This window comes from Pseudozyma flocculosa (genome assembly GCF_000417875.1).
Source record: "Pseudozyma flocculosa PF-1 unplaced genomic scaffold scaffold00024, whole genome shotgun sequence".
Classification (NCBI taxonomy): domain Eukaryota; kingdom Fungi; phylum Basidiomycota; class Ustilaginomycetes; order Ustilaginales; family Ustilaginaceae; genus Pseudozyma; species Pseudozyma flocculosa.
Genome location: NW_006920892.1, coordinates 65,931 through 84,481, shown reverse-complemented (window position 1 = coordinate 84,481; position 18,551 = coordinate 65,931). Strand labels below are relative to the sequence as shown.

The window sequence follows — 18,551 nt, the reverse complement described above, 5'->3', positions numbered from 1 at the left end:
ACGGCACTAGGGCTACTTCCTCCAGGGTCCAGCCCAGACATGAACAATGGCGGCAGCAGACGTCGCCGGTCAACGGTTGCGGATCCAGGCCGACGTCGACCTCGTCACCGCGACCAGAGCTCGCTCTGTTGTCGAGGTGGCCCCGGCGGGATCCCCTTGCCCGTCTCTATCGATACCTGCCGTAGCAGCTGCTTTCCTTCTCATCCACCGACACCACAGATCTTTGCCCCCACCGTGCTCATATAGACGAAAAATTGCATTGCTTGCTCCCGTTTCAGATCCCTCGCCGCTGCCCGCCAAAGACGACTTCCACCTCAAATCTTGCCCTCTTCAGCGATAGCAGCGGATCCCCAACCATGTCGAACAGCACCAGCACCACGGCTCGCTTCGCCGGCAATCCATTCCAGACCAGGGACGACTTTGCCTCGTCGGCGCGCTTCCTGCTCGACTCGCTCGCTCCCTTCACCTCAAAGGGCGGCGCCAGGGTTAAGCTCGGATCGACGGGGACCCACTACGACGAGGTCGCAGCACAGCTCGAGGGCTTCTCTCGACCGCTCTGGGCCCTCGTGCCCCTCATCAAGGGCGGCCTCGCCGATCAGCTCCAGGGCCAGGGCGCCCAAAGATGGGTACAGGGCCTCATCAACGGCACCGATCCGGACAGCCCAGAGTACTGGGGCACCTGCCAGGACCGCGACCAGTGAGTGCTGGCGAGGCAGACCGGGCAGGACCAACTCGCTGACCCCTCGCTGACGCCTTCGTTTTCAACGCTTACCCGTCGCACGCCTTCAGGCGCATGGTCGAGATGTGCGCCATTGGCTTCGCACTCGCCTACTGCCCCGAGACCTTCTACCACCCCCTCGAGCAGCGGCAAAAGGACAACATCAACGCTTGGCTCGGCAGCCTCAACTCTCGCGAGATGCCCGACAGTGAGTCCATCGAGGCGGCGTACCGATGGTCTGACGCAAGTGTCAGCCGCGCAGTCCTACCATGCCGGCGCGCTGACACCGCTTCTTGCCCCATCTTCCCCTCGGCGGCCCAGCCAACTGGCGCTGGTTCCGCGTCAGCGCAAACCTGGGCCTGCGCACCGTCGGGGCGCCCGAGTACTCGGCCAGCCGGCTCGACGCCGACCTCGAGTTCATGGAATCGTTCTGCCTCGAGCGCGGCTGGTCGGCCGATGGCCCCAAGAAGCCCCGCTCGGTCGTCGCCGGCGCCGATGGGACCCGCACCGCGTTCCGCGGCGAGGACGTCACGGTGGTGCCCGACGGCCACATGCAGTGCGACTACTACTCGACGGGCTTCGCGCTGCAGCTCGTGCCCCTCGTCTACGCCAAGCTGGCCGAGGATTCGGACCCGCAGAGGGCCAAGGTGTTTGGGCAGAGGGCCCAGCAGTTCGCGAGGTGAGTTGCGCCCTTCGCCGACGTCGCCGCGGCAAAGAAAATCTCCGAGCATCGGCTGATTCTCCGAACCTTGTTTGACGTCCGTCCGTGCTGACGGTCCCGCTCTGGTGGCTTGGCGCTTGGCGAACAGCGACATGGTGCCCTACTTTGACCCCGAGGGCCGGGCGATCCCCTTCGGACGCAGCATGACCTACCGCTTCGCCCAGGCCGGCTTCTGGGCCGCCGCCGCCTTCGCTGGCATCGAGCTGCCGGCATCGCTCAACTGGGGCATCGTCAAGGGCCTCTTGCTGCGCCACCTGCGCTGGTGGAGCGCCCAGCCCATCTTCAACGAGGGCGGCATCCTCAGCATCGGGTATGCCTACTCGAACAACCAGTTCCTGGTGGGTGCCCCCCGCGTGGCGTTCGCTGTTCTGCTCCGCTGCGTGACAAGGTAGATCCTGCGAGTGCTGAACTCTCAGGCGTGCCCCCTTCGACCCCGCTGCTGCAGACCGAGGACTACAACTCGCCCGGTTCGCCGTACTGGGCCTGCCTCTCTTACCTTCCGCTCGCATTGCCGGCCGACCATGCCTTTTGGACGGCCACCGAGGAGCCGCTGCCCATCGCCTCGCTGCCCAAGCAGGTCTCGCTGCCCCACATCGGCCACACGCTGCTGCGCGCGAGCAAGGGCCGATTGCACCACACGTTCCTCCTCTCGGCGGGCCAGTCGCCGCACTACCCGATGCGCGCCGGCTCGTCCAAGTACGCAAAGGACGCCTACTCGTCGGCGTTTGGCTACAGCGTGCCCACGGGCATCTGGGGGCTGCAGCAGCTCGGCGCCGACAGCACGCTCGCCGTCTGCCTGGATCCGCAGAGTGACCAGTGGACCGTCAAGCGCCAGAGCTTTGACGTTGAGGCGGGCCACGCGAGCGGGAGGATGAAGTCGTCGTGGCGCGTCACCAACGGCGTCAGGTGCACCACGTTCCTCTATCCGCCGTCGGCGCTTGGCGGCAGTGGCGAGAGTGGCGCAGAGGGACGGCACCGGTTCTGGTACCTGCGCGTGCACAAGCTCGAGCTCGTGCCCTCTGACAGCGCGGGCCGGGGCTACGAGGGTACGATGCTGCTCAACGACGCGGCCTACGCGCTGCACGCCAACGAGGCCGAGGGAGAGCAGAGGCTGCTTCCCCTGGTGTCGTCGACGGACGCGATCCGAGCAGAGTGCCGGTACGAGGCAGAGGGCGCGGCGCTGGCGAGCAGCAAGGCGGGCGTCGTCGGCATCCTGGACCTGTCCGACCAGCTGCCCGCATCGTCGTCGTCGGCGGCGTCGGGAGCCGAAGACCAGCAGCAAAAGCGACGACAAGAACGACGCCAGGGCGAGTGCGTCCGGGGCGACGCCAGCTCCAACATCTGCACGCCTCGATCCCTCTTTCCTTCGCTCCGAGCGGAAATCAGCCTGCAGCGCGAGAGCGAGGGCAAGGGTGAGGGTGAGGGTGAGGGTGAGGGTGAGGGCAGGGTGCGCTGGCTGGCGAGCGCCATCTTTGCCGTGCCGACGCCCGCCCACTCGGCGCGCGCCCTCGACGTCGAGCAGTGGTGGCACGAGTGGGCCGACCAGCCCGCTCTTCCCGACGACGTGCTCGAGTTGGTGGCTCGTGGGTGATCCCCGAGCGCACAGCTTACGTGCCGTGCGGCTCCGAGGCTATCCATGAGCTGAGTTTTTGAGGGCAGAAAGGGACGAGAGGGGAGCTCAGGGACGACAGGGATGTGGAAAAGAACGTGTTTAATTCGAGGGAAAAGAAAAGCCCTGGATGCCGCTCAGTTTATCGCATCTCGAAGTCAAACATCGAGCGCCATACCGTCGACCTCTTCTCCCTCTTCCCCCTCCTCCTGGTCTTCGTCGTCGCCGGCCTCTGCATCGAGCTGTGCTCTGAGGGCGTCTGCGAGCCTGGAGGCCTGGGTGGTACCGATGCGGATGGCCTCGTTGATCCGGCCGGACGCAATCTCCTGCGATCCCTGCACCTTTACCGCGTGAATGCGGCCCGTCCGTGATGCAATGACGTGGACGCGCGAGGGTATACATGCCTCTTCGTCGATGGTCGCGTCGAGCAGATAGGTTTTTGGTAGCTGGTGAGGCGACCGACGGAAACAAAGAGAGAGAGAGAGAGAGAGAAAGAGCGAGAGAGGGGGAGGAGGGAAGTCAGGAAAGGCACCGACGACGACGACAACACGGAGACCAGCGAGGCTGCCGCTACCTCTGCTGCTGGAAAGAGGCCGGCGATGCTCACGACGTTGACGGTGATGCAGAGCGGGACGTTTTCCCTGGCCTCGAGACGGAAGCCTTCATCCTGCTGGTTCTCGAGTTCGAAGTCGACAATCTTGTTGCTGGCCGCCTTTGTCCCTGCGCCGTCGCCTGCTGCTGCGCCGCGGGCCTGTGCGGCCTCCTTGTTGCTCCTGAGCAGACCCTTGATGCCCATCTGGTCCAGGTCGCCCTTGACATTCTCGAATGCGCCGCGCGTCGATCCGTCGTCGCCGGTCGCCGAGACGGTCGAGGGCGCCTCGAAGGCGACTCCGCGCGTCGTGGGGACGCGGGTGCCGTAGAGCGCGGCAAAGATGGCCGCAAAGACGGCGTCGAAGAGGTTGCCGCCCGAGAGCGAGGTGACGAGGATATCGACGTAGAGTGTCCAGTGCTTTGCGCGTGGGATGATGACGAGCTGCGAGAGAGGTATTGGCGAGGAGCGTGCCGAGAATACCGACGAGACGGTGGACGTGAGCGAGGCGGTGAGGGTGTCGATGTGGCGCGCGTCGAAGGTGTGCAGGATCGACTGGGAGCTGCGGTGCGAGGGGGATCGGAGAGGGCGAGGTTGAGAATGAGATACATCACGGCAGGGTCCTGGATGGCGGCGCCCCGCGACTCACCACTCGATGGAGCACTTGACTTTGCCTCTGCCAGTGGAGGGAGTGCCGTCGCCATCCTGGTCCGCGTCGAGGTCGTCGTAGTCGTCGTCGCCTGCGAGGTCGTCTGCCTCCTGGTCTTCGAGGTCGTCTGCAAAGGAGCGAACCTCTGCCTTTACGCCGCAGACGACGTGCGTGCCGCCGAGGTTGACGGTTGCTGAACCGTTTGCCTGTGCTGCGATGTCGGACTCGACGTGGAGCGGTCGGAAGGCGAGGAGGGAGCGGCCATCGTGGCGTTGGGCTGGGTCGGCGGTGAGGCCCGAGAGGAAAAAGTCGGACTGCGCCCGGGATAGGGCGTGAGTGGGCATGAGGACGGCGAGAAGAGGAGGAGGAGAGGAGGAGGAGAGGAGGAGGAGGAGAATGAGGCGCACGGCAAGGAGGAGGCGGTGGTGGTGGTGGTGAGAAGGAGGAGGAGGAGCAGCAGTCGAAGAAGGCGGCGACGGGCGAAACCAACGTTGGCAGGCGAGGTGGAGGCACGTGAAGGCAGGAAAAATCCAGGGCCGACTTCGGGACTCGGAGACCAGCCTTTGCCCAAAGGACGCGGCGCGCGCACAACGCAGCCCAACGGCGCCAGAGCAACAAACACGGCCTGGCCAGACCAACACTCCGCTCGCTTCAAACACGGCCACCACCACCACCACCACCACCACCACCACCATCACCATCACCAGGCCGGCCGCCTCTGCCAACCAGATCCTCGCTGTCGTATCGCACTTTGCCACCGCCACACTCTGCTCCCTGCACAACTTCGGCCCAACCACGCCACAATGCCCACCGCCGTGGCTGCGGCCAGGGCGCCAACCCGCCCCTCGTCGTCCAAGCAGCAGCAGCAGCAGCAGCAGCAGCAGCCTGCTGCACCGCCGCCGCCGTCGACGACGACGACCAACACCACGCTCGCGTCTCTGCCCGCCTCGGTCCCGCCTCACTTCCAAGAGGCCCAGCACTCGCTCGCAAACCATCGCAAAAACATCGTCTCCCTCCACCGCATCCACCTAAAGGCCTCGGCCGTCACCGAAAAGACGCCAAAGGGCACCCGCCTCGTCGGAGAAAAGGCCTTTAACGAGGTCTTCTTCGCCTGCCTCGACCGCGTCCTCCATATCAAAAAGGGCGTCACAAACGCCGACCGCATCTGCAAGTTTGTCGCGGCCTACGCAACCTGTGAGCGGAGCCCGCGTCCATGTTCACCCTCCTTGTCCTCCTCGTCCCTCCCTCCCTTTGGCTGACACCGAAACCTTTCCGCTGGCCCTTCTTCCCGCACCGCAGATGCACAGGAGCAGTTCCGCATCGCGGCGCGCGCCCAAAAGGCCAACGACGCCGCCGCCGGCGATGACGACGAAGAGGAAGAGGAAGAGGACACGCCCGCCACCCGCTTCACCTCGCTCCTCCTCAAGCACCTCCTCAAGGGCTTCGGCGCAAAGGACAAAAACGTCCGCCTGCGCTGCTGCGGATCCGTCGCGCTCCTCATCAACGGCCTCGAGTCGCTCGACGAGAACCTCTTCCAGACCCTCAAGAGCTTCCTCCTCGCCCGCGCCCGCGACAAGGACAACGCCGTCCGCGTCCAGGCCGTCATCGCACTCGCAAAGCTGCAGGCCTCCGAGGACGACGACGACGGCGACGGTGACCGCTCCGACGACGTCAAGCACGTCCTCGTCGACATCCTCCGCTTCGACCCCAGCGCCGAAGTCCGCAGGGCCGCCCTCTTCAACCTCACCCCCACCGCCGACACCCAGCCCTACATCATGGAGCGCCTTCGCGACATTGACCCCACCAACCGCCGCTGCGTCTACCTCGGCTCCCTCACCGCCATCCTCCAGTCCCAGGTCAAGGCCATGGCCGAGGTCGGCGCCAGCGGCCCTTCGCGCATCGGCCTCGACGTCCAGATGGCCGACGACGTCCTCCGCGCCGGCATGGGCGACCGCGAGCCCAGCGTCAAGCGCGCCGCAAACAAGCTCGTCATCACCTGGTTCGACGCTTGCGGCGGCGACCTCGTCCGCTTCCTCAACCACTTTGACGTCACCGCCAACGCCGCCCACGTCGAGGCGGCGCTCCAGGCGGTCCTCGAGGCGCGCCCCGCCATCGCCAACCAGATCACCTTTGAGGCCGAGGAGTTCTGGGCCCACCTCACCCCCTCGACGGCCTTCCTCGCCTGCGCCGTCATCGACCACTTCCGCAAGGCCGGCAACGACCGCCGCCTCGAAGAGTGCCTGCCCCTCGTCACCGCGCTCGCCTTCCGCATCCAGAAGGAGTACGCCGACCTCTCGGCGCTCGTCGAGCAGCAGCAGCCCATCCTCGACGCCGACGATGTGTCCGACGAGCAGCTCATGATCGCCGCCACCATCCAGACCAAGACGTTCACCATCAAGCAGCTGCTCGGCATCGCTCTCTCGTCCGACTACGGCGACGAGATCGGCCGCCGCAAGATGTTCGGCCTGGTCCGCGACATGATCTCGTTCACCCAGCTGCCCGAGGACCTCGTCCCGAGCTGCTTCGACGTGCTGCGCAAGCTCTCGAGCGGCCAGACCGACTTCATGCGCATGATCGTCGAGATGGTCCAGGTGCTCGGCGGTGACGGCGACGAGGACGAGGATGACGAGGAAGACGAGGAAGATGACGACGAGGACGACGACGACGGAGGCGACCTCGAGGACACGATGGACGTCGATGGCGGCGAGGCGACGCTCGGCCGGAGGCGCAAGGGCGGCCGCGGCGGCAAGCGACGCTCCAAGGGCGGGTCCAAGGAGCCCTCGGCCGACGAGACGGCGCTCGAGTCGCGCCGGCTGCTGCTGATCCGGGCGATGCTGGAGCGCGTCGTGGGCGAGCTGCAGGACAACCCGGCGGTGCACGGTCTGGTGCCGCAGCTGATTGCGCCGGCCGTCAAATCCAAGAATGCCACGGTGCGCGAGCAGGGCCTGACGTGCCTAGCGCTCTGCTGCCTGCTCGACCGCAAGCTGGCGCTCGACACCTTCCCGCTCTTCTTTGACCAGGTGCAGAAGGGCACCGAGGCCATCCGGCTGTGCTCGGTGCGCGCCATCTTTGACCTGCTCATCGTCCACACGCTCGCCTACCTCTGCTCGCGGCGCGAGGGCGAGGAGGAGACGGCCAAGAAGCAGATCACCTCGTACCTCCTCTCGCTGCTCGAGGACGACGACGCCAAGGTGCAGAGCGCCGCGTGCGAGGGCATGGCCAAGCTGATGCTCACCGGCATGGTCGACGACGACGAGGCGCTCAAGAGCCTCGTCCTCGTCTACATGAGCCCGGACACGATGGACAACCAGGAGCTGCGCCAGTGCCTCAGCTACTTTATCCCAGTCTACTGCTTGTCGTCGAGCGCCAACCAGCGGCGCCTCCAGAGGGTGAGTTTGCGGTCGAGCCGACGCAGCACCGAGTCGCCCTTCTGACGATCCTCTTTGCCACCCTCCTCTCTTTGACAATGACCTCTCGCCTCTGGCCCGCCGTGCGCACCCTCCCGCAGGTGTTTGTCTTTGTCTTCCAGGTGCTCAGCGAGCTGTACCAGGAAAAGGACGACGACCAGGAGATGGTGACGCCGGCGCAGGTCGGGCTGCAGCTGCTCGAGTGGAGCGACCCGCAAAAGGTGCTCTCGGCCGACGGCCGGCCGCGCGACGACGCAGTCCACGTCGACATTGGCGCCGACCTGGTGCGGGCCATGTATCGGATCGAGGATCGTGACGAGCGCAAGACCATGTGCCAGCTGCTGGCTAAGCTCTACCTGCCCGACGAGCTCGACGAGTGGAAGGTGCGCGAGCTCCTCATCCTCAACGCCATGCTCAAGCAGCTCAACCCGCTCGACGACACCGTCACGCGCAACGCCTTTGGGCGCTACGAGGCAGCGCTCGCCAAGGCGTACCCGGAGGCGGCCAAGGCGGGCGCCCAGCTCGACCTGGTCGAGTCGGCAGAGGAGCTGGCCGGCCTGCGCGACTTTTTCGAATCCTGCCACATCGACCTCAACGAGAACCGCTCCGCCAAGCCGGCGGCGTCGTCGCGCGCCACCGCCACCGCCACCAAGAAGGCCGCCGCCACGACACGCGGTGCTGCCAGCGGGCGCGGCAAGACGACCAAGGCCGCCACCAAGCCGTCCAGGTGAGTACGAGGCGAGGCCATCGTTCCCCTGGCCTCTCGGTGGCGCAGAGGAAAAGGAGCTGACGACGCACGCCGCCCCGCGCTTCCATCACTGCGACATCCGCTCTCGCATCCACAGTCGTCGCAGTCGTGCTGCCAAGGAGTCTTCCGACGAGTCAGAGGACGACGAGAGCGACCAAGCCGAAGGCCAGGACGACGATGATGACGACGACGACGAGGAGGATGACGATGACGATGATGACGAGTCGGTGGACGAATGACGCACCCCGTGTGCTGGTTGGTGATGTACGTCGAGTTCCTCTTTGTCCTGTTCGCATGCTGCTCTGCCATACCCCCCCGTTCCTCTTGCTCTCCTCATGCTGTGACCGTCGCGAGGCCTGGACCAGCCAGCACCGCCGCTCGTCCGATGTGGGATGCATGCATATGCTGGCCGTTCTGGTGGGTCTGAGCCGGAGTGGCGACTGCTGCCTGTCACTGGAGGCCTCCGCCGTGCTCGTTGGAACGTGTTGAACACACGCACGTTGGAAGCATTATATTGCAGGCCGTGATCTTGGTGCAGCGCATGAAGAGGTGCTGGGACCAGCAGGCCAGGCCAGGCCTTGCTTGCAACCACGTACGACGTGGTCCAGCAGCGCAGCGCGCGTTGGAAGCAGCGAGCGTTGGACACGTTTCCCCCAGTACTAGTGTCCTCGCTCGTCGATCGATCCCGGACCGCCCGCACACGCCAGGCCTAAGGTTTAGCGCCGAGCCATGAACGAGACGCAATAAAGCGTTTGGCGTGCGAGCCAACCTTGCTTAGCTCGTCACGGCATTATATCTCATGCATGCACCGGGGTGACTGCCGGATCGCAAGCTCGGCGTTGGCCCGACCGACCCCGGTCCGGCCCGGATGGGATGCTGTCCCTGCCTTGGGCTGGTCCGAGAGATCAGGCGAGGCGAAAAGGAAGCTCAGCCTCTGCTTGCGTTGCGAGACACGCCGTCGAGGCCAAAGGCGAGGCCAGACCAGGCCAGGCCTGGCTAGACCTCTGAGCGCGGCGATCCCGGGTCGATCCGCACCGCACCGTTGGTGGACACGAGCGTGCATCTGGCCCCGGTCTCGGACCGGCCCCGCAAGCGAAGGTAGGCAATCGAAAGCTAGCTAGCGTGTGCCTAGCTGCAACGAATCCTCGACGGCATGCACCGGTCGATTCCGGTCGAGCCTGGCCGCTCTCTCAAAGCGAAGTACGTGGTATGCGATGCGCACGCACCACGGCTGAGCCGGCTGCCCACGGGCAGAGTCGTCGTCGACCCTTGCTCACCCTCGCTCCCCGGGCGTCATCGTCCCGTTCGCGCCGGTCAAAACGGTCAACAGGATGGCGAGGGTCGAGCGAGGTGTCGAGGAGCTCTCCCAATCAAGATGATGCGCCGAGCTTCTTTGGACGGCAGAGGCAAGAGTTGGGGGCAGAGCAGGTGATGTATTCGCGCAGCCTCTGGCTTCTGGCACAGTCTCGGCCAGGCTTCGGCTTCTCGCAGCGATATGCTGCGGTCTGGCCAGGCCGGCTGGCTGGCTGGCTGGCTGGCTGATCCGGACCCAAGTCCGGAGGGGCACGGGCGGGGCTCACTTTGGCTGACGCCGCCGGGCTAGGGCGGCGGCTAGCCTGCCAAGCCGGCGGCCGCGCCCGAACGGTACGGTGGTGGGGCGACAGCCGGCAGCCCAGCGCCGTTTCCGCCAAGCCACAGCTAGAGTAGCTAGCCATGGTGCCGCACGCAGCAGCGGCAGCAGCAGCAGCGCTCGACCGGCCCATCCATCGCGACCTCAGGCGTGCTCGCGGGTACATATACTCGGCTCGACCTGCTTCGCCCCCGTCCCGCTCCACTTCTCCCGACACCAAGGCCCCCAGCCTCGCGCGCTCTCGACGGCCCCCCTATCCGCCCCTATTCCCCTGCATATGCCCGCTCGCCTGCCCCCTTTGGTGCATGTAGCCCTCGTACCGCTTGCGTAAACAGCTTGTCAGCTTCACGCCATGACGCCCGACAAGGCTCACGCTGCACCTGCGCCAGCTGCTGCGGCGTCCGAGGCCGACAAGGACGCCGCCACCGTCGCCACGCATTCATTCAGCACGGTCCAGCAGCTCTGGGACTACCGGGTGCGCACCACGCCCGACGCGGCCGCCATCGAGGTTCCGCGCTCACCCGCCGCCGCGACCCCGGAGCTGGACCCGGAGCAGTGCTTTGACAGCTACACGTTCCGCCAGATCGACGACGTCGCCTCGCGCCTGTCGCGCGCCTACGCCGCCAGCATCGCTCGCCGCGGGCTCGGCCAGGAGCCGATCGTGGTCGGCTTCATCGTCAACGCCAGCCTCGATATCCTTGTCGCTCAGATCGCCATCCTCAAGCTGGGCCATGTCTCGGCCTTTTTCTCGCCCAACAGCTCCGCCGCCGCGCTCGCGCACCTCGTCAAATCCACCGCGGCTCCCTTCCTCTTCCACGACGTGGACCATGCCGCCGTCGCACACGAGGCGGCCGCTCAGTTGTGCGCTCGAGGAGGTGCATCGCCTGTTGTGGGCCCGCAGATTAACCTGGGCGCTCTGAAGTCGGCGGGATCAGAGCCAATCGACGGGCATGGAGGTGCCGCCCCGAACGTCACGGTCGATTCTGGCGACTGCCTCATGATTATGCACTCGAGCGGATCGACCGGCCTGCCGAAGCCGCTGCGTCTAAGGTGAGCGGCGAGAGCCTTGCGTGCGGGAGGACCGCCAGAGTGGTTTCGAAGCGTGCCAACAGCGGCCCCGGCTGACTCTTCCGCCGTCGAACTTGTTGTCGCCCCTCCTGATCGCAGCCATGCCTCGCAGATGGCGCTCTTCACCGCCGAACGCTTCCCGGACCTCTTCCACATGCTGCCGCTGTTCCACCACTTTGGTCAGATCTGCCTGTGGCGCTGCATCGCGTCAGGGCGCAAGGCCACGCTGACCCACGGCATCCTCAACGCCGCCGAGCTGACAGCCATGATGAAGGCATCGTCGGCCCACGGCAGCGCCTGGTTCATCGGCGTGCCGCTGCTGGTCAAGATGCTCGCCGAGCATGTCGACGCCGTGCGTGAGCTGGCCCGCTTCGACCGCGTCATCCTCGGCGGCAGCGCCTGCCCCACTGAGATCGGAGAGGCGCTCGTCGACCGCGGCGTCAGGCTCGTCGTCATCTACGGTGCGAGCGAGTTTGGCTCGTTTGCCAACAGCGCGCGAGACTTTGAGCGCGAGCGGGACTGGGACTTTCTCCGCCTCTACCCGGCAGCGATACCGTTCGCACGCTTCCAGCGGGTCAACGACGCGGTCCAGGCCGGGCAGGAGCCGCTGTACGAGCTGTGCATCGATGCCGGCTGGCCAGCCTTGGCCGACGTCGCGCTGCAGGATGGCGTCTACCGCACCAAGGACCTCTTCTCACCGCACTCGATCAAGCCGCACACCTGGCGCTACGTCGGGCGCCGCGACGACACGCTCGTCCACTTCAACGGCGAGAAGACCAACCCGCTGCCGATCGAGTCCGTCATCCGGTCTTCGCCCCTTGTCGCCGACTGCATCGTCTTCGGCGCCGGCCGAGCTCTGGCCGGCGTGCTCATCATCCCCTCCGAATCTGCCCTCGGCGAGGTGGGCGGCGACGGTGCCACTGGCGGAGAGGCGCGAAAACGTGCGCTCTGGCACGCCGTGCTCCCCGTCGTAGAGAGGGCGAATCGTCAGGCACCCTCGCACTCGCGCATCGTCCCTGAGATGGTGCGCGTCCTGTCGCCGTGCAGCCGCTTCCCGCGCGCCGACAAGGGGTCGCTGATCCGAGCGCAGACGGTCATCGCATACCGTGACGAGATCGAGCGGGCCTACGACGACTACGAGCACGGCCGCACTCCGGGACAGGAAGAGGAGGCCGTCGAGATCGCCGACATCGACGAGGCTCTCACCTTTGTCGTCGAGACTGTCCTCGAGCCGATCCTGAAGCTGCCCGACGGGGCCGCGGCGCTCGATGCTGATCTGGTCGAGCTCGGGATGGACTCGCTCGCGGCCGCCCGCATCAAGAACCGGCTGCAGCAGGCTGGCATGAGCGGAGCGCCGCTGCCTTCGAATGTCGCCTTCAACTACCCGACGGCGCGCAAGCTGGCGCACTACATCCTCAAGAGGAGGCAGGCGCTGTCCGGCGATGACTCTCCGGAAGAGGCTGATGGGGCGCGAGACAGGGATCAGGCTGAATTGCTGGAAGCCACGAGGCTGGCAGCCAACTATAGCGCCCAGATCCTTCCTCGACAAGCCACCGATCCTGTGATCGAGGCGAGCCGGCCCCCTGCCCTGGGCAGCGTCGTCGTGCTGACAGGAGCGACGGGATCTCTCGGAGCGCATCTGGTCCATCAGCTCAGCCGGCGCCGTGGCGTGACCCGCATCGTCTGCCTCATCAGGGCCGCCTCGGACGCCGAAGCTCAGAGGCGACTCGACGACTCGCTCGCGCTGCGCAAGCTACCGTCGATCGCCGCGCTCCGACAGCGAGGAGCCGATGCCCAAATCGAGTGCCTGGCTGCCGACCTCGCAAGGGATCGACTGGGCCTGGCACGGGAAGCCTACGACGCCCTCGTCGCATCGGCCGACACCGTGCTTCACGTCGGCTGGCCGGTCAACTTCAACATGTCCCTGGGCTCGTTTGAGTCGAGCATCAAGGGCGCGCTGAACCTGCTCAATCTCGCCACGCAGAGCCGCGCCGGAAGCGGCCCGGCGCGCTACCTCTTTGCCAGCAGCATCTCTGCGGCCATGGGAGCCGAGACTGGCACCATCCTCGAGGCCATCTCGGACGACCCTCGATGCGCCGTCCCGATGGGGTATGCCAGGTCAAAGTGGGTCGTCGAGCAGCTTTGCCGCCACGCCAGCGTCAGCGTCGGTGGTGGCTTCGAGGCCCTCGTGCTGCGCATCGGCCAGCTGGTCGGCGACACGGTCCAAGGAGTGTGGAACGAGACCGAGGCTGTCCCACTGATGGTACGCACGGCCAAGACGATGGGCTGTCTGCCTGACCTTCGCGGCCAGCGCGTCTGCTGGATCGGCGTCGACGTCGCAGCTCGTGTGATCGCCAGGCTCGCCACGGCGGTCCCCGCAGCGCGCTCCGGACAGCAAGGCGAGCCGTCCTCGAGGGCGGAGCTCGTCCACGTGGTCAATCCGGTCCCGACGCGCTACGACGACATCTTCGCCGCGCTGGCCCGTCCCGAGAACCTCGGCGCCACCTTTGAGCTCGTCGCGCCAGAGGAGTGGGTGAAGCGGCTCGAGGCCACGTCGGTCGACCAGAGCGTCGATGCCAACCCGACCCTGAAGCTGCTGGACCACTACCGGGCGATGTGGGGCGCGTCTCGGACCAAGCGGAGCGGCGGCGATGAAGCCTACGCCTTCCAGACCGACAACCTCGAGCGGCTGCTAACGGCCGCCGACTCACGTCGGGATGGTGCGGAGGAGGCACGCCGCGACCTCGGCGGGGGCGGCGAGGACCAGGAGCCGGCTTTTGGGCCGGTCGACGAGCGACACGTTGCCAAGATGGTGAGCGCGTGGAAGGAGCGCGGTTTCCTCTGAAGGCCACCCTTCGCGTTCGGCGCTCGCGGCCGAAGGCTTGCTTGCATCACCACCGTCGATAAGGCGAGGGACGGGCAGCAAGGGATGGCGAGCCAATCGATGAGAGAGATGGCGAGGGTGCAAACGATGGTGGCAGCGAGTCAGGACTCAGGACCCTGGCCGGCTGGCTTGGCGGCGGAAAAGAGGTCGGGACGGGTGGCCGAGCGTGGCTTTGTCGGTCGTGACGGCCCTCGCACCGGCTGAGCGGTCCCTGGCCTCGCACCCGCAGGCCATGTGGCAGCCTCGTGATAGGGCGATCCTGGCTGGTCGATCGATCCGCCGCCAGCCACCATGGCCTTGGCCCATCCTTGCCCGTCGTCTGCTGGCAGTGCAACCCGACCCGACGGCCCGGTAACTACGGTATCGGAGATTTCTCGTCGGCGCTCCGTTTCTTCCTCTCCGTCTCTCTCTCTCTCCTCTGCTGCCCCTCTGTTTGTTCCGGCTCCTTCCCGTCCTCGAAGCCAACCAACCGTTCGCCAGCGGTCTTTGATCCGGCCAATTTTTCGCACACGCCGGCGCCCACCGCGGCTTCATTTCGGTCTCGTCGCCCGGTGCCTCTGTCATACATCTCGGTGGCTTCCTACTTAGGTACCTCGCTCGCTGGTGGGGCCTGCCCGTCATGGCCGACACCGCCGTCGATGTCGATCCTTCGTCGCGCAGGGGGAAGAGAAGACGGCATTGATATATACGATGGCCACGGTACGGCGGCTGTCGTAGCTGCCTCCCGTAACTCTCTAACCCTCTAACCGGCGCCACCTCACCTCATCGCACCTCTTTGCCCCCCTGCCCAGCGTCCTCGTTGCGACGGTCATCGTCGACGCCCATCGCACCAACACCGACAGCATCAGCAACCAGCCCTCGACGCGGCGACGCGACCATGGTGCACCCCAAGACGTTTTCGGCCTCAACGACGGCGGCCACGACGGCCGTGGCGTCGGTGCGGAGCAGCTTTGATGCGTCGCTGGCGCCCAAGAGCCAGCCGGACAGCATCGAGGCGGCGGCGGCGACGGCAAAGGAGATGGAGCAGCGGCTGCACGAGCAGATGCAGCTCAACCTCGCCCGGCAGCCCAGCGCCGGCGCCACGTCGCACGATGTCCGCCCGATCTCGCCCATCGACACGCCCACCACCCTCGCCGGATCGCTGCGCCACTCGCTCGACGGACACGGCGGCAAGGGCGGCGACATCGACGAGAAGAAGCGGGGAGGTGTCGACCTCGAAAAGGTCGTCGCTGCCCTCGAGTCGGGCGTCGTGATTCGACCGGGCTCAAAGGACAGCACCGACGACGACGACGACGATGAGGATGTCGGCCCGGCTCCCGACGGCGGCTTCAAGGCCTGGCTCGTCGTGGCCGGCACTTTTCTCATGATCATGACCAACTTTGGCCTGCTCACGTCGTACGGCGTCTTTGGCACCTACTACGCCTCGCACCAGCTCGCCCATCTCCCCGCCTCGACCGTCAGCTGGATCGGATCGGTCCAGACGTTCTGCGTCTACGCCGGCTCGGTCGTCTTTGGCAAGCTCTGCGACGACTTGTAAGTGTCTGCTCGTCCGGGTTCGGGTCCACGCCGTGTGCGCCCGCTCTGACCCCCCCGCTGACCCTTTCCCTCGCTCTCCCCTCGCTCTGCAGCGGCCCGCGCTGGTTCCTCATGGTCGGCTCGATCCTCACCTTCGCGTCGCTGCTGGCCGTGTCGTGGTGCGAGCAGTTCTGGCAGTTCGTGCTGGTCCAGGGCTTCCTGTTTGGCATCGGCGGCTCGATGCTCTTCCTGCCCTCGTGCACCATCGTCGGCCAGTACTTTGACCGGCGCCGCGGCCTGGCCATGGGCATCATCATCGGCGCCGCCTCGTTTGGCGGCATCGTTTGGCCCCTGGTCCTCTCGGCCCTCTTTGCCTCGCCCAGCCTCGGCTTCGCGTGGGGCACGCGCATCTCGGCGCTCCTCCTCGGCGTCATGCTCGCCCTCGCCAACGCTGTCATGAAGCCGCGCCTCAAGCCCAACCGCAGCAGCGCCAAGACCACCTCGGTGCCGTGGACGTCAACCTACCGCGTCTTTGCCAACGTCGACTACGCCATCTTTGTGGCGGGCATCTTTTTCGCCTGGATCAACTTCTTCGTGCCCTACTTTCAGATCAGCTCGTATGCCAAGCTGGTCGGCTTCGACACCGACATGGCCTCGCGCTGCATCACCATCATGAACACGGCTTCGCTCGTGGGGCGGATCGCGTCGGGCCCGCTGGCGGACCGGTACGGGCGGTTCAACTGCCTGTCGATCTTTGGCGTCCTCTCGTCGGTGTCGCTGCTGGTCCTCTGGCCGGTGCCCGGCCTGATGGACACGCGGGCGGGCGTGATGCTCCTCTCGGTCTTCTACGGCCTCTTTTCCGGCGGCTCGATTGCCATCGCGTCGGCGTGCTGCGCCCAGCTCTCGACGCCGCGCGAGCTGGGCACGCGCCTCGGCATGCTCTGGACCTCGGCCGCACCGGGCCTCCTCATCGGGCCCGTCGTCTCGACCAAGCTCATCGACGCCATGCACAGCAGCTACCTCGGCCTCGCCATGTGGGCCGGCTTCATGACCCTCTTTGGCTTCGCCCTCATCGTCCTCGCCCGCTTCCGCCTCGCAAAGTGGCGGTGGGCCGCCATCGTCTAGGCCCGCCGTCGCCGCAACCGCCGCCGCCGCCGCCGCCAGCTTCCCCTGCCTCTCGCCCTCCGCCTCTGACGATACCTCGACGGCGCAACGCACCACATAGAGCCTGCCCTTCCCTCCCGTTTGTCTCGCACTCGCACGCATCATAGGTGGTCGCCCTCTGCTCCGCCTCGTCACCGCTTTCACGAACCCGTCGCACGATACCACTGTATTCTAGTCTGCACTGCGCGCTGCCCTGCTGGCCATTCGATCCATCCCAGCTCCTCTCAACGCGATCGACGCCGTGTTCGCTCTCTTGCTCTCCACGCTCGGCGTTGACGATGGTCATGAAGCGAGGCAGAGAGCGGGGCCGAGTGAGGCGGTGAGGAAGGTGAGGTCTGCGCTGCGGATCCGACGGTCCCCTGCTGGCAGGCAGCACGGCCGTGGGGGATCTGACTCGGTCGCCTGCTTGCCCTGGCTTGGCCCAGTCTGGCGCTGCCTCTTTTTTTCGCGTGCCCGCGCTGCACGAGGCGTTGGCCCGCCCGCCGCCGTCGGCCTCGCCGTCGGCTCCTGTCTCTCTCTCGAGACCGTCACACCGACCCACCTCCGTCCGTCCGTCCGTCTGGCGTCCGCCTCTGCGAGATCACATCCTTCCCGGCCAGCCCCGCCCCGCCCCGTCTCGCCCCGCCCGGCACAGAGTCGCTCGTCTCCGCGTTGATTCCGCCAAACGCCCTCCTAGCCTGCCTCTCGCCAGCACGCCGTAGGAGCCTTAGCAGCCTTGCTTGTTTGCCTGCTCGGGGCGCTCCCCTCGTTACCGTCACATCCACGTACGGCGCGAAGTTTCGCGGTCGCCTTCTTTCATCTCGCCGGGTTAGCAGGCAGTTTGGACTTGCCAGCTGTTGCCGTACGAGCGTCGTGCGTGTACGTGCGCCGCTGCCCGACGCACCGACCCCCTGCCGAGGGGCCTAGACGACCGAGATGAATCCCCTCTCTCGACACACCACCGACACCGACCCCAACACCAACACCCACACCGGCACCGCCAAGACGACGACGAGCAGCGCCAATCGACCGTTTCCCTCTGACCCTGCCTCGCCGCCGACGTCGGAGCTCGCCTCTTGGGTCAACCAGGTCCGCCAGCGCAACCAATCCTTCACGTCGAGCCACCATCACAACACCACCTCGTCGGCATCGCCGATCCGTGCAGCCGGAGGAGCAGCATCAGCAACATCAGCAGCAGCGGCAGCCTCGCCCATCTCGAGCGCCTCGGAACTGGAGCAGGACTTCCACAGGCAGCGACAGGAGCGGCAGAGCCGACGCAACCGTCTCAGCACCTCGGGCGTGCGCGGCATCACCGACTCGCCCCTCTCTTCGCCCGTCTCCGAGTTTCCGCCCGCCTCGCCCGCCCGCAGCCTCGCAGGCGCCCACGGCACCATGATCGGAGCGCCCCCCGCCCACCAGCAGGGCATGGCCTCGGCCGCCGCAGAGCGTGACAAGCCCCCGTCGTCGTCGTCGTCCATCGGCTCGCCCAACCTTGGCTCGCCCCACGTCCGTCGCGCCAACTCGCTCCTCTCGCGGTACGGCGGGCAGTACGGCCCCACGGGCGTCGCCGCCGGGCCCAAGTCGGCCTCGGACTCGCCCGTCTCGCTGGCCAACTTTATGGGCGGCAAGGCTTCCGGACCTCGCCTGGGCAAGCTGGCCGGCGATGGCAAGAGTGCACCGCCAGAGGCCTCCGAGATCCACGAGAGCCGCTGGGTGGCGCTGCCCGGCCTCGCATCCGGCGGCGGCGGCGACCGTCCCGGCATGCCTCCGAGAGCGGGCAGCGGAGGCGCCAGGCCTCTGGCCGCCTTCCTCGAGGAGCGCGCCAGCGCAGCGGCGGGGGCGACGGCAACGGCGACGGCGACGGCGACGA

At 66.6% G+C, this 18,551-nt stretch overlaps 6 protein-coding genes across 6 annotated transcripts in view; 5 read left to right on the top strand and 1 right to left on the bottom strand.

The window, feature by feature from the left end:
* Nucleotides 1-356: 356 nt before the first annotated feature.
* PFL1_06137 (uncharacterized protein) lies at nucleotides 357-3,030 on the top strand (the record flags this gene model as incomplete). Its single annotated transcript, XM_007883677.1, has 5 exons — nucleotides 357-697; nucleotides 790-926; nucleotides 1,040-1,397; nucleotides 1,528-1,777; nucleotides 1,885-3,030. The coding sequence occupies 5 exons, from the start codon at nucleotides 357-359 to the stop codon at nucleotides 3,028-3,030; spliced, it is 2,232 nt and encodes a 743-aa protein (XP_007881868.1).
* A 176-nt stretch (nucleotides 3,031-3,206) lies between these two features.
* Nucleotides 3,207-4,630, bottom strand: PFL1_06136 (uncharacterized protein; the record flags this gene model as incomplete). Its single annotated transcript, XM_007883676.1, has 3 exons — nucleotides 3,207-3,494; nucleotides 3,656-4,199; nucleotides 4,287-4,630. 3 exons carry the CDS (start codon nucleotides 4,628-4,630, stop codon nucleotides 3,207-3,209), a joined length of 1,176 nt encoding a protein of 391 aa, XP_007881867.1.
* Nucleotides 4,631-5,089: 459 nt separating this feature from the next.
* Nucleotides 5,090-8,680, top strand: PFL1_06912 (uncharacterized protein; the record flags this gene model as incomplete). The annotated part of the gene is made up of 4 exons (XM_007883797.1): nucleotides 5,090-5,480; nucleotides 5,586-7,675; nucleotides 7,795-8,420; nucleotides 8,539-8,680. 4 exons carry the CDS (start codon nucleotides 5,090-5,092, stop codon nucleotides 8,678-8,680), a joined length of 3,249 nt encoding a protein of 1,082 aa, XP_007881988.1.
* Nucleotides 8,681-10,423: 1,743 nt separating this feature from the next.
* Nucleotides 10,424-13,984, top strand: PFL1_06135 (uncharacterized protein; the record flags this gene model as incomplete). The annotated part of the gene is made up of 2 exons (XM_007883675.1): nucleotides 10,424-11,121; nucleotides 11,239-13,984. The coding sequence occupies 2 exons, from the start codon at nucleotides 10,424-10,426 to the stop codon at nucleotides 13,982-13,984; spliced, it is 3,444 nt and encodes a 1,147-aa protein (XP_007881866.1).
* Nucleotides 13,985-14,900: 916 nt separating this feature from the next.
* Nucleotides 14,901-16,663, top strand: PFL1_06134 (uncharacterized protein; the record flags this gene model as incomplete). The annotated part of the gene is made up of 2 exons (XM_007883674.1): nucleotides 14,901-15,556; nucleotides 15,652-16,663. The coding sequence occupies 2 exons, from the start codon at nucleotides 14,901-14,903 to the stop codon at nucleotides 16,661-16,663; spliced, it is 1,668 nt and encodes a 555-aa protein (XP_007881865.1).
* Nucleotides 16,664-17,617: 954 nt separating this feature from the next.
* The window catches only part of PFL1_06133 (uncharacterized protein), a gene marked incomplete at both ends in the record, with an annotated part of 5,521 nt that continues 4,587 nt past the window's right edge, over nucleotides 17,618-18,551 (top strand). The window contains one exon of the mRNA XM_007883673.1: nucleotides 17,618-18,434. Within this exon, the coding sequence (XP_007881864.1) occupies nucleotides 17,618-18,434 (817 nt within the window). The remainder of the gene's footprint in view (nucleotides 18,435-18,551) is intronic.